This window comes from Trichosurus vulpecula, chromosome 1 (assembly GCF_011100635.1).
Source record: "Trichosurus vulpecula isolate mTriVul1 chromosome 1, mTriVul1.pri, whole genome shotgun sequence".
Taxonomy (NCBI): Eukaryota; Metazoa; Chordata; class Mammalia; order Diprotodontia; family Phalangeridae; genus Trichosurus; species Trichosurus vulpecula.
In genome coordinates, this window is record NC_050573.1 from 174,395,763 (window position 1) to 174,409,542 (window position 13,780).

At 36.1% G+C, this 13,780-nt stretch overlaps 1 protein-coding gene across 2 annotated transcripts in view; it reads right to left on the minus strand.

The window, feature by feature from the left end:
- Positions 1-2,931: 2,931 nt before the first annotated feature.
- SLC35B3 (solute carrier family 35 member B3) overlaps positions 2,932-13,780 on the minus strand; it is a 50,895-nt gene continuing 40,046 nt past the window's right edge. For both annotated transcript variants that reach the window (XM_036755908.1, XM_036755989.1), the window contains exons 9-10: positions 5,825-5,894; positions 2,932-3,940 (exon numbers count right to left, since the gene is read on the minus strand). In XM_036755908.1, coding sequence (XP_036611803.1) covers positions 3,790-3,940; positions 5,825-5,894 — 221 coding nt within the window. In that variant the 3' untranslated portion in view covers positions 2,932-3,789. The remainder of the gene's footprint in view (positions 3,941-5,824; positions 5,895-13,780) is intronic.

A 13,780-nucleotide genomic window follows, 5' to 3' on the forward strand; every position in this document is an offset into this window, starting at 1 on the left:
TTATAACTTCATATTTGTACTTCCCATAATAAGTTTGATTTCATGAAGCTTTACTATATATGAAAGCTGTGAAAAGGCAGAACACTTTAACGCAAGCATTAGGCTTGGTAAAAGAAAGAATATTTTGACATTGAAACAGGCAATTGAAACTCTACAACAGGTTAATGAGGATTTGTGTACTCAGCTTTTTTATTAGGCACTTTTCCCCAAAAAGACAGTTTTCTTTATCTATCTTCTAAGGCAAGAAGAAGGGTGGAATAGATGATTTTTTCAAGGTTCATTTACAAAACAATAGGATGCATTTACAAATACATGTTAAAAGTCATCTTGCTTCTTAGTGTGGCAATTAGATCAATTTTGAAAGATTAGAATTGAACTTTTCCACCCACAAGTGACTAATTAAAAAAAAAAGGTAAAAGTTTGAAAAATGGGATAATCAATTGTTGCAACTTCCTCATCCATTAAGTAGCCATCATCAGAAACTTAGTGGTAGCCATGTAATAACTGACAAAGTTAATAATCATATCCAATCTGTTGCCAAGGCCTCTTGATTTTACCTTTGCAACGTGCCTCAAATATCCCCTTCTTTCCTCTGACACTGCCATCATGTTGGTGCAAGCCCTCAATAGCTCCTGTGTGGACTACTGCAATTGTTTGCTGGTGGGTTTGTCTGCCTTAAGTCTCTCCTCACTCTAACCCATCCTCTATTCAACCACCAAAGTGACTTTCCAAAAACACAGGTCACCCCCCCCCCACTTAATATAGTGGCTCTGTCCCCTATAGTATCAAATATAAAATCCCCTGGCATTCAAAGCCCTTCAGGACCTAATCCTGCCCCTACTTTTCTAGTCTTTTTACACCGTATAATATCTACATACTGTGATACTGGCCTCCTGACTGTTCCGAGCATGACGTGCCATCTTGGCTCAAGACAATTTCCCTGGTTATCTCCCGTTCTTGGAATGCTCTCCTTTTTCATCTCCTTCCTGGCTTCTAGCCCCAACAGAACTCCCACCTTCTACAGGGAGCCTTTTCTAGTTCCTCTTAACTCTAGTACCTTTCCTGTCATTGCTAATTTATCCTGTATATAGCTTGTTTGTCACATACTTGTTTGCTTATTGTCTCCTCCGCTAGATTGTGAGCTCCTTGAGGGCAGGGCCTGTCTTTTGCCTCCCCCCCCCCATATTCCCACTGCTTAGCACAATACTTGGCACATGGAAGGCCCTTAATACATACTTATTGACTGAAATCTAAGAAACATGTGAAATAATCTAGTGGAACAGAATTGATTTGACCAATATTATTTGTGTTGGGAAATCAAATTTATATTGGTCATTTTAAATAGGTTTTGGTCATACATTAGACATTTGAAAAGCAGTATAATTAAAAGTAAATGGCTAAAAAGTCAGATTACTCTAAATGTAAGCAAATTCTAAGTGGTATATTTTTCGACTTATACTTTAATGGATGGAGTCCTGGGCTTGGAGTTAGGAACACCTAAGTTTCATTCCTGGCTGCTACCACTTAAGAGCTGTGCTCCTGTGTTGGTAAGCAAAATAGGCTCCTTAGCACTTAGTTCAACAAGTGCCCTTGAATAGTTTGGCTTCTGTTCCCTTTGAGTAATTCATTGAGCCTTACTAGGTGCTAAGCCCCGGGCCCAAACCCCTATTAGGTGTAAAACCTTAGTGGGTGTGGATTGGCAACTAAGGTGGGGCCCAAGGTGGGGCTAACTCCAGGGAGGGCCTAGTTTACATGTCTGGGAGAGCAGAGGCTTTTAGACCACGTGGGTTTAAGTCTGCCTCTCTGTGATGATTCTAGGTAACGATTCTGTGTGATTCACCCCTGACGCTGAAAAAGATATAAAAACCAGGGGTTGGCCTCCTCTTCCCTGGAGCTCATTCCCACAGTGGTGGTGGCGCATGTGACTCTGGGTCAGCCCTTGTTCTGAGCTGCCAGGCTGAACCTAGATGTCGGTAACTATGAATCTGTATTTGGTCTGTCTGTTGATGTTTGTAATTTGTTTGTAATTTGCTCTGAAGTTCATTGTGCTGGTCTCTTCCCCTGAACTAAGGGAATGATATTTGTATGCTGAATTAAAGTAAGCTTGTCAACCCCTTTAACCTTGCTTTCCTTATTAAAGCAGATCAAAAGAACCTGTGCTTTCCCAGTGTGCTGGCAGCTTTCTGGGAGCTGGCTGTGGGTGGATCTTACACCCCCACAGAAGCTGCTAGCTGGATTGTTGAAACAGCTCCCCCAGGTAATTGCTATGTGTCTCAATATCTGACTATAGTACTGGCTTTGTAATGAGAAAACCTGGGTTCACATCCCACTTCTGATACAATTTACGTGACCTTGGACAAGACACTTATTCCTGTTCAGCCTTAGTTCTTCATCTGAAAAAGGAGGGAGTTAGATTAGATGATCTTCCAGCTGTGGCTCTATGATATTATGAACTTACCTACTAAGAAAGGCTGTGATCTGTTGGTGGACACAGCTCCCTGTGTCCCTATGTTTACCGATACTTCAGTATTATAAAATATCAATGATTCCATCTACACTTTGGCAAAAGTTCTTTATGACTTGGGGTGGCAAACCTTCACCCCCGCCCCCACCAAAACCAACATTACCTCATGGCAACTTTCCTGGTCATGTGACACTTCAAACATAGTGAGGCTGGCACCAGGCCCTCAGTCCTTCCCCCTTGTTAGGACCTGACAGAGTTTGTACGCCGCTGGCATTGCCTTCAGAAACTTAGGGTCATCCCAAAGCTGCATTTCTGTTTTAATGACACACTAAAATAGCATTTTAGTGGAGGTCATTGCACCTAAAATAGCACATTAAGTAGCCTAGGAAAAAAATTCTTTTTCTACTACGTAAAATCCTGTATATTATTTTTCGTATACATGAAAAATAAATCAAACTTTCAACTACTTTAACTTCACCATATCTTTTATTGTTTCAAAGCTGACTCACATTTTGTGATAAAAGTAAACTATAACCATTTTGAGACAAACTTTTTCTAACTTAGTTAAGTGAATGAGTCCTTCTGGGATAATTTAATTTTTCAGAACCATCCTAGTAGGCAGAAACAATTGATACGCATTTAACTGTTGCATAAAGGTGACTCCTATGGATATCCTAGGCACATTTCACAGAGTAATTAAAAGGCATGCTGTCATTAGAAAATAGATTTTTAAATTACAAGTGAGAGAAAAATCCACCAATTTTTTGTTTCATTAAAGACAATCTGATTTCCATTTTCAACTTTAATATATAGTTATATCAAGACATTACAAATCATTAAATATATTTTTATTTAAAATAATCATTCTCCTAAGACTTTAAAGTATAAATTTGGTCACCAGTATCATAATAATAGAAAAAAAATCATTTTTAATAACTCAAACCAAACAAGAAAGACAGGACAACCTACAAATTCCATATCAATAGTATTTTAGGTATGACATAAATATGATATCCAAATTAGTCTTGGTCTTGCAATGTCACATTTCCAGTAGAAATTCTCAATAAGCTGCCAAGTACTTTGGTCCTTCATTTTGATATTTTATTCTCATAATGTGCTACACACCGGCTTTGTTGAATGTTTCAAAAGTAAAGTGAATTCAAGTGCTCTGAAGAGAAGGTTGATATCATATAAAAATGTTCATATTTAAGCCACAATGCACAGCTTGACTCCTACTCCTTTGGTTTTTATAAAGATCCCTTTGGAAAGTGAATTGGAAATTGTTCCCTCAAAAAAGTTCCATTTCAGACAGGGTAAATTACTGCCTATACTGTTTGTGCCAACGTCCTTGTCTTTTTGTCTTCCAATTTTTTATTTAACAGACTATACAGTGATGGGAGCTTGATTTTGTCCATATTTTTGCTGTAAACATTTAGAAATATACCGAGCACAACTAATAAACCAGACCACACATACCTGAGGAAAAAAAAAAGAAAAGAATATCAATGTAACAACTCATTGCAAACAATGGAACTTGGCTATGCACATATAATAATTACTTCAAAGATGGAAGAACTTTACTAAATTACAATACAGTAATTTGATATCATCATTATATATATTTGTTATTACTTTCATTAAACAGTATCTTCAGGAGTGGAAAAAGCACTGGATTCTAAGTTCGTCAACTTTAGAAGCTTTGTGATTTTTGATTTGCCAACTCAGGCCTTGGTGCCTTTTTATGTATACTGAGGGGTTGGGCTTGTACCAGGACAGGAATTTAAGAATACCTCAAAGACCAAGTAGCTTCAATTCATGTAGTACATTGTTTTTTTATTCATAAAGCAAAGAAAATGGAGATAGGAGATGAAAATTTGTATTTCAAATTAAAATTATAATTTTTTGGTGTCTAAATTCATGTGTCTGGTTCTTCTAGTGTTCTTGTTCCTCTAGGTTCTGTTCTAAAATTCTGTGACTTCACTTACTGAGATCCCCTCCTGTACTGGGTCTTTTCTCCTATCTCTAGATAAAATTCATTCTTTGTTTTCAGTGCAACATTTAATAAATTTTGAAATTTTCAGAATAGTGGTTCAAAGTTCAAAACCCAAACTTTCCAGGAGGTATGGAAAACATAATCAAAGGATGTGCACGGCGTCAAAGCCTGGAAATTGGTCATGAGTCATGCAGAGCAGCGCATTTACGAATGCTGCACAAATGCGGAAAAGGGGTAGTGAGTGGAAAAAGTTTAAAGAAAGACTTAGAGAACCTAAAACACTACTGGATGGGAGATTAAAAGGCATGAAAGGAGGTGTCTTTAGGAAACAAAGAGAAACCAGGGAAATTCTGATACACATTATATGCTGTAGCTATTTTGCCCAACAGGTCTGTGTTTGTGTTAACTGATAACTGGAGTACAACAAGAAAACTTGTATTTCTGGAAAAAAATATGTATGAGGGCAGCTAGATGGTACAGTGGATAGAGTGATGGGCCTGGAGTTAAGAAGACTCATCCTCCTGAGTTCAAATCTGGTTTCAGAAACTTACTAGCTGTTTGCCTGTTTCCTCATCTGTAAAATGACGGAAATTCATTCTAAAGCAACTGAGACAGATTTAAAATTCAGGTTAGTGTGATGTCTAGGAGTTGCATGTTGCAGCTTCTCCTTCTATGAGCAGGTTTAAGACAAGGCTGATTCCAAGTGGGATCAAGGATCACTGATCTCACTGGTATAGGCACTTGCTACACTGACAAAGTTGCAAGGTCTATACAGCACACACCTTGAGGCCAGCCTAGGGATAAACTTATCTTGGCTGGGCCTCAGACAACAAATAAAGACCCCTAAGAAGTGCCAGAGCCTTCCTCTGCTGGCTCAGCCTTCAAAAGCTCAGGACTGCCACCATACCATGATGAGGTGTTAAAAAGTGACTCTTAACGAATGATGAGCATGTATTCTATATGACAGAAATCTAATACCAAGTCAGTCTTTTAGGCACTTCTACATGATTTCCCTGCACCAGGAAGAAAAATCCTGAATTCTTGCTTTAGAAAACAAGCATTTATTCCCACAATATACATAGCATACACTACTAGCATTCAGGATTTCAAGTTATGCTCATTACTTTCAATAGAACCCATTTATACAAAAAGTGAATTGAGAATGGTAAAGAGATATCTGCACATGAGAGGTTCAAGCAAAAGGGTTCATTATAAAATACTTTTTAAAGCATAATAAAACACTATTAAAATTAACACATCAAAGACATGGAGAACAAGTACAAAAGCTAGAGTTAATGTTATTTAGAGGAAAATATGTATCATACTGCATAGAAGCTAGGAAAACCTTAGAAGACAAAAGTACTTACTGAAATGTGAATGGCTTAGCAAAGAATATAAAGGAAAGCACAATGGTCATTGCTTTTCTTCCTGTTGTTACTGGAGGAAAAACAAAGGATTAGTTTAATATGTGCCCACTTTCTTGCCAATGTCTTACAACACTTTCACTGAAACCATTAGAACAATGCGAAACAGAAACTTAATATAATGAGGCATCTAACAAGGTCTCCGGTGAATAATAAATATAATAGATTCTTCTATATGACCTATGAATATTCACTCTAAAATGCAATTAAATGATATAAATATTTTAAAATATAATCTATTTCGTTCTATATGAAGTTTCTTAAAATAAAATAGATTATCTTTTAACAGGTAGAAAAGGAATTTTTATTGATGTGGGAATTATCTCTGAGTCAGCTATCTGTATATAATTAGAACTGTGATTCAGAACTAACATCAGTATGACTGAAAAAAAAATAGGAAAAAAAGATGTGAAGTTAACTCTCAAATCACTTAACTATGAATTAAACAAGCAAATGGAAATTTTAAAAATAGGAAATAGACAACAGAAATGACATCATGATAATTTCTTCCAGAAGTTTATGTAACCATAAAATAATAGTGACAATAAAGAGACCAGTGATGGATTGAATATACTATGATCCATGAACGTGACGCAATAAGAAAAATCCATTATGAAGAATTCAGAGAAACTTAGGAACCCTTCCATGCATGAACTGACACAGGCAGAGGTAGGCAAAGCCAAGAGAACAATTTATATGATTGTAATAACATAAAGGAAAACAACAATGAAAGATTTTTTTCCAGTTTCTGGTCAATGCAGAGACCAATCTTTGGTCTAGCTCCTCTCAGCAGATAGGAAAAGGTGGTGAGATCTACTGTGTAATGAAGCCTACACTGTCAGACATAGACAATGTGTTTGTTTTGCTTAACTTTACTTTGTTAGAGTTGCATAACAAAAAGGGTAGAAGATAAGATGGGTAAGTGACATTAAAAAGCTACATGTTTTTTTAAAGCTTTGTCTAGGAGCAGCCCTCTGTGTGGGTAGACAAGGCCATTATCAACACAGCCGAAATGCTCTTACTGTAGAAGCTGCCAGGTTTTGTGTGATCCTGAGTTTTGGTTATGACATTTCTGGGACTTTTCCTTTGGGGGTTCCTTTTAAAAGGTGATCAGAATGTTCTATCTTTATTTGCTTTCTTGCCTTATCTATTGATTTGGGCATTTTTTTTTCATTCATGATTTATTGAAATATAGAATTTGGGCTTTTAAAAATCATGTTTTTCAGGGAGTACAATGACTTAAAAATTATCTCTTTGATCTATCACTTTTTTTTACATTTTTTTTTGGAGGGGGGAAGGCAGGGCAATCGGGGTTAAGTGACTTGCCCAAGGTCACACAGCTAGTAAGTGTGTCAAGTGTCAGAAGCCAGAATTGAACTCAGATCCACCTGACTCCAGGGCCAGTGCTCTACTCACTCCACCAGCTAGCTGCCCCTATCACTTGTTTTTGATATCAGATAACTTACATATTTTTCCTACTTTTTCAATTTTTTTAGTCAAATTCAACTTTTTGAATTTGTTCTAATATTCATTGCTGTTACATGGAATCATTGTCCAGTGTTCTTTCTCTTGAACCACAATATTTCACTAAGCTTCAATTAACACCTTTATGCAAATGACTCAAAAAAATCCAAGGTTAGCCTTTATTTCTCTCCCAAAGGCCAAATTGAGACCCACATTTCTAAATGCCTATAGAACATCACTGGGTGATCTACTGGAACCTAAAACTCAACCTGGCTTAAGTTGAATTTATAATTGCTCTCCTCCCAAACCTATCCTTGTCGAATTTATTTCTTTAGTGGTACCACTGTCAACCAATCTCTCATGTCTGAAATATTGATATTACTCTCTACTACCCTCCACCATTCATGCCGTAACAGTTACCAAGTTCTATGATTTCTGCTTCTGCAGTATCTCTTACTCCTATGCCTTACTCTCTGTTGCTGGTGCCACCACATTAACACAGGTTCTCATTACTATGTACCTGGGTTATTTTAACAGCCTCCTCCTGAAGTATGTTCCTATTCTACTCTACTTCCTTCTCTACTTACTCCACTCTAGGTATCATCCTACAATGCCAATTATATTTTTTACATGCTTTTCCTCTTGATCAAAAATTTTCAAATACCTTGTCAATGTTTGCCACATGTATAAATAGATATATGTATGTATATGCACACACACACACACACACCCACACCCTTTTGCTTGGCATTCAAGGACGCTTGCAATCCAGGACCATTCTACTTTCCTAGCCTTAATATTACTCCTCTCCATATACTCTGTGCTCTACACCAATTATTCTCCAGCTTTTATGTAAGATATCTAGTTGCTTTCTGTTTCATGTTCAATTGTTCTACACCTCAACCCTTTAACAAAAATGCTACCCCTTCTAGGAAGCCTTCTAAAATTTCCAAAGTAGGTAATGACCTTTTCTACTTTGCACACATAGCCCTTGCTTGCACCTTTTTAATATATTTATAATCAATTACTGGCCACTAAATGCTAAGAGAAATTTCTATCTCTCTATTAGTTTCTGGGCACTATGAAAGCAGGGATTCTGTTTTTTCTAAACTTTATATCTTCCCTAACTCCTAGCTTCCTGCTCTGCATATAGTAAGTACTTTATAAAAGTTTGTTGAATAGAATGACAAACTGGTATTCAACAACGTAGGCAAATACATGTTCAAAAGTTTTAAAAGCAAATAAAACATTCCCTATGAATTTTAAGTAGAGTGGCAAACCATTTAACTATAGACATTTCTCAGCAACATTTTGTACCCTAAAATTTTTATGATGATAATTCCATATAAAAATTTCTAATTGTAGAACATTCCTTGCTTATTCATGGTAAGTACCCAATAATTACTTATTTTAAGACTAAGTAATGTTTTGTAACATTGTCTGAATTTATGTATATTAGAAAAAGATTTTTTCCATTATATAGAAAAAGCAAAATAAAAACGCATAGTTTTAATTAGAAAATTGAGTTTACAGATGAATAATTTAAAAACACTTAAATTACTTCAGTTTTTTAATTAGTACTATTCCTACTGTTTCACCAAATCAGTTATTAATTAAAATATTTATAACTATTTCCTAAGTTAAATGCCTTTTGTTCTTTTTTTCCAATTAAGTTTGATAAGTTCTCGTTTTCCTAATAGAAATACAATTTTCATTAAACATTTTCACCAGTCCCCACACTCAATAGGAGAATGGAAGGAAATGTAAGAAACAAGGAAATATTGTTTCACAGCACAATAAATAAACATCTTCCAATTTCTGTATGTTTAAAGGACTGAATTCAAATTTAAGATCAGGGAAAGAAAACCTCGGAAAAGTTTCATACAAACCTTAAAATTTTTACACATGAAATACATTTTAAAGCTTGATTAAATTGAACTGAAAACATCACAGAAATAAAATAATGAAAGACTAATTTTTCTTATCTGTTTTTATTATTATTAACTAGGTCTCTGCTGAATTTGCATGGATGTATAAGTGGATACTTGTATAAATATACATATACACATTTCTTTTCCATATGTGTGTATATGTATATATATGTATATATACATACACACATATATACAATATGTGGTCATACATATATACACATGCATCTTTCATGACTGCCACAAATGTGGATAAGGAAAATATATTAATAGCTTCATAAAAACTTAAGTCCAAGATGGCTAAGCTTATTTTTAAGAAAGAACTAATCAAATACTCAAAGAGGCCCATGATCTCATCCATGTGTGGATATTTTGTTTAACCTTACTTGTAGCAAGTCATCCATGCCTGCCCATCCTGTGCAACTCTTGCCCATGTCATCCCACAAGGTTATTACTGATGGTCCATCCAATATGCTAGTTGTGGCCTTCTTTGGATTCTCTTTAACATTATGAGGAGCAAGGAGGCTATATAATATGCCCTATTCCTACATGTTTAGCCCATCTTTTATTTGATCCTACGTTCCTTTGACGGCACCCTTTATTCTAGTTCTCCTTCATAATTCCTTGTTTATAGAGTGTCGCTCTCTGTTCATGTTCATAACTACATTTTTCTATTGCCCTTTGCATAAGCCTTAATGTGAAGTCATCAGAGACCATTATGCTCAATAATGTGCAGCCATATAATATCATTAGAAAGATGCTATTTAAAAAAATGGGCCTTTATTACAGGGAGAAGCTTAGGGTAAACTTTGGCAATTTCCCAAAGGTAATGCAGTTCACTCCTCCTTATAGTCAATGCTGAGCCTGATTTATACACACATACGTATATAAAACTGGATAAGAACGTCAGTTTTCCATTAACTGAATATCAGAGAAGACAATAGGCATTCATAAACTACTTTTTTTTTTTGATGTGGATAGTCAGGCCAAACTGGATATCACTGAGAAAGCTTTGTGATGTTCTAGGCTTTGATGCAATCATCGTATTATCATCAATAAACAGGAATATCTAGAAGACATCACTACCTATAGGAATCTCTCTTAAATTTGGACTTTGCATTGTATGTATCTCCTTCAAGAAAGTGGCCAATACCTTTGGCAAGTATAGATTTCACTGTTTTATGTCTTCCTTGATATTAATTATTACAAATTATGAACAAGATTATTTTGGTTGCTATTTTTCAGGGAATCTTATATGATTTTGACATATGCATATGAACTTGTAGGAGGAAAGCCTTTAAGGTGACTATCTGTTCTACCAAATTACACACTTTTTTGTAATCAACAAATAAGTACCGTGAAATTTTTTATTCTACACTTCTTCTAGTCAACTTTGCCATGAAAAAGACATGGTTTATGGAATATCACTCAGTAAAGGCTGTTTCTATTTATCTCATCAAGGATTCGTCTGAAATATGCAGAGATTATACATCTATCATTTTCCTAACAACTTTACATATATGGGAGATGAGAAATATAGGTCAGTAGTAGTTAGTACTGTTTTCTCCAACACTTTGCGGGGGGGGGCGGTTTCCAAGATTTTCCCCTCATGCATTTGATCAAGTTAGGGCATTTACAAGCAATTACAAACACACAACATTTACAAGTGCAAACTATGTGCCATGCACTGTGCTAACTGCTGGTATCTTATTCTTACTCTCTTTCAGATACCCTGAGAATTAATTCCTCAAAACTCTCAAAAATGTGTCAACCTCAAGACAGACCTCTTTTTATATTTGATTCATCCTAGTTGCTCTTCCCATCTTTATTGTCATTTTTCCAATGTAGTGTGGTATGGTGGAAAAAATGGTAGATCTGGAATCAGAGAGCCTGTATTCAAATCCTGCATATTAATTACTGACATCTAGTATTTACTGATACCTGATATTTACTACCTGTGTGACCTTAAATAAGTAACTTAGCCTTCTTGGGCCTCAGTTTCGTCATCTATAAAACGAAAGGTTTAGAGTCTATGACCTCTGAGATCCCTTCTAGCTCTAGAGCTATGATCCTATTATTTATACTTTTTCTTAATGCATACCACTAATTAACTGATATGAGACGGACTATGATGTCAAGAGTTCAAATATGGTAGTCTCACTGCCCTTGATGGGGAAAAGAGTTTGTTTGCAGATCTTTTCCACCTTTTGTTTGCTTGTTATCTTCCTTCCATTTTTTCATCTGCCTTCGGGATGATTTTGTTTAGTTAGGTCTCTAGTTCAGGCTTTCTTTAAACTGTTTTTCCCCCTTTTATTGTTTCTTGCCATTCCACAAGGTTATGCAACCCATAATCTTTCACCAGGCTCTGTACAATTTTATAAATGGGTATATATTTTATACCAGTGTTGTACTCAGATGCTATAGTCAAGTGAAATGATTACTGACCAAATGAATCTTTAGGTTCTTTTGGTCACATTGTTATGGCAACTGATTTATATGTTACACTTCACAATGACATTATTTAAATACTGTTACGTCTTTTCCTTCATCCATTTCCCAATTTTTCATGTCAAGAACTTGTTTCAATAGGTCAAAAGCTTTTAATTGCATGTTGAGTTCTAAGGTAAGGTAAGGATTCTGAGAAATGGTGATGAGGAGGCAATATGTTCTCAATAAGTGTGTCAGCACAAAGGCATCGAAACAAGAGATGGAATGTCATAGGTAAAATATAGTTTCTTTGGACCTAATTGTTTATCAAAGGGCAAAATGTAGAAGAAGGCTGGTAAGGCACAGCCAGACTGTGAAGGGCTTTAGATGCCAAAGAAAAGAATTTATATTTAATCCCTGAGGTAAGAGGAAGCCATTGGAGCATATTTTTCATTGTTAGAACTCAACCATCCAGGCTCAGTCACATGATTTTCTCTTGCTAGTTCTCCTATGTTATCCTGTGTTTTTAGTAGGAGAAGGAAATCTGTGAAGCAGTTGCTGTAGTTTCAGGGGCAGCTGTGAAGACTCGACACAATATGCAAGACACGAATCTCCCTCATATAGTTTTGGGGAGGAATGTAGAGTTATTTGCAGTTTTTCACATTTGTGGAGGTCTAGTGCCCTAACCCTGCAAGTGTGGAGGGATGACTATATACCCATAGTTATCCATTATAATGCAGCAAAAAAGACAGAAAGGTACAGTTGGAGAGGTAGTAGGAGAATAAAGAGATAACCAAAAAAGGCTAAAAAATAGAAAGGAGAGGGACTATTCAGGAGAAGAATGGTCAACTGTGTCAAATACTACAGAAAGATTAAGAAGGATAAAAACTGGAAGCAGGCTATTAGATCTGTCAATTAAATAAATGATCTTCGGTAACTTTGGAAAGAGCAGTCTAATTTGAGTGATGAGGTTGGAAGGTAAAATGCAAAGGGTTGAGAAGTGAGTATTAGAAGTGCAATTAGTAGCTACAAGTACAAACTTTTTATTAGGAATTTGTTCGAAAAATGGAGAAGGAAGATAGGGAAATAGCTTAAGGGGATAGTAGTATCCAGTGAGAGGAGAAGGAAGACTTAGGTGTATTTGCAAGAAGCAGGAAAGGAATAAAAATGGAGGGGGGCAGATGACTGAGTGGACGAAATTTGCTAGAGAAGTGGGGAGCAGATGGAATCAAGCAGAGACATTATGAAGTAGTGGATAGTGGAGCAGTAGATACGGCAGTGAGTACACTTGGAGTCAATTAGACCTGGCCTCAAGTGCTGCCTCAGATACTTACTAGCTATGACCTGGGCAAAGGTACTTCAAGCTTTCCGCATTTCTTATAAAATAAGGAAGTTGGACTTCACATGATTCACCTGTAACTATGATCCTATGAAGTAGTGGAGTTGGTTTTAGGAAGAAGGACCATCTTTTCTTCAGAGATAGAAGGAGAAGAGAATGGGAGATGAAGTCAAGGTGCTGTGAAATGGAAAAAAAAAAAAAAGAGAAGGGGAAGCTTGTGGAGAATGCCTTGTCTCAGGAAAGTATGAGTTAAGGTCCTCAGTAGAGAGGGGTGGGGATAGGGTGGTGTTGAAAGCTAGATGAGAGATGAACAGGTTTGGAGTAGCCACTCTAGGGAACAGGACTAAGAATTAGTTGGGAGGAAGTAGAGGATTACCTTGTTATAGTGAGGTATCAGTTCGACTGAGATTACAAAATATATATATATATAGTAGACTCTGTCAAGACAATTGAATGACTTCCTCCAATTCTGTTCAGTAGTGTATGAGTAGGAGTAGAGGAAGTACATGGAAGGGATAATTCAGGGCTAGCATCATACAGAGAGATAAATCCATTTCCTGACCTCAAGAAACTTATAATCTAATGAGTATAGGTGGAAGTGAAAGACTTAGCATAGTGTCCAGCGCATAGTAGGCTTTTAATGAATGTTTATTTATTCATTGAAGGGATAAATACTGAAGAATGTAAATTGGAATAATCCACAAATTTTACAATAGGTATATTTTTAAAGGTGATGAA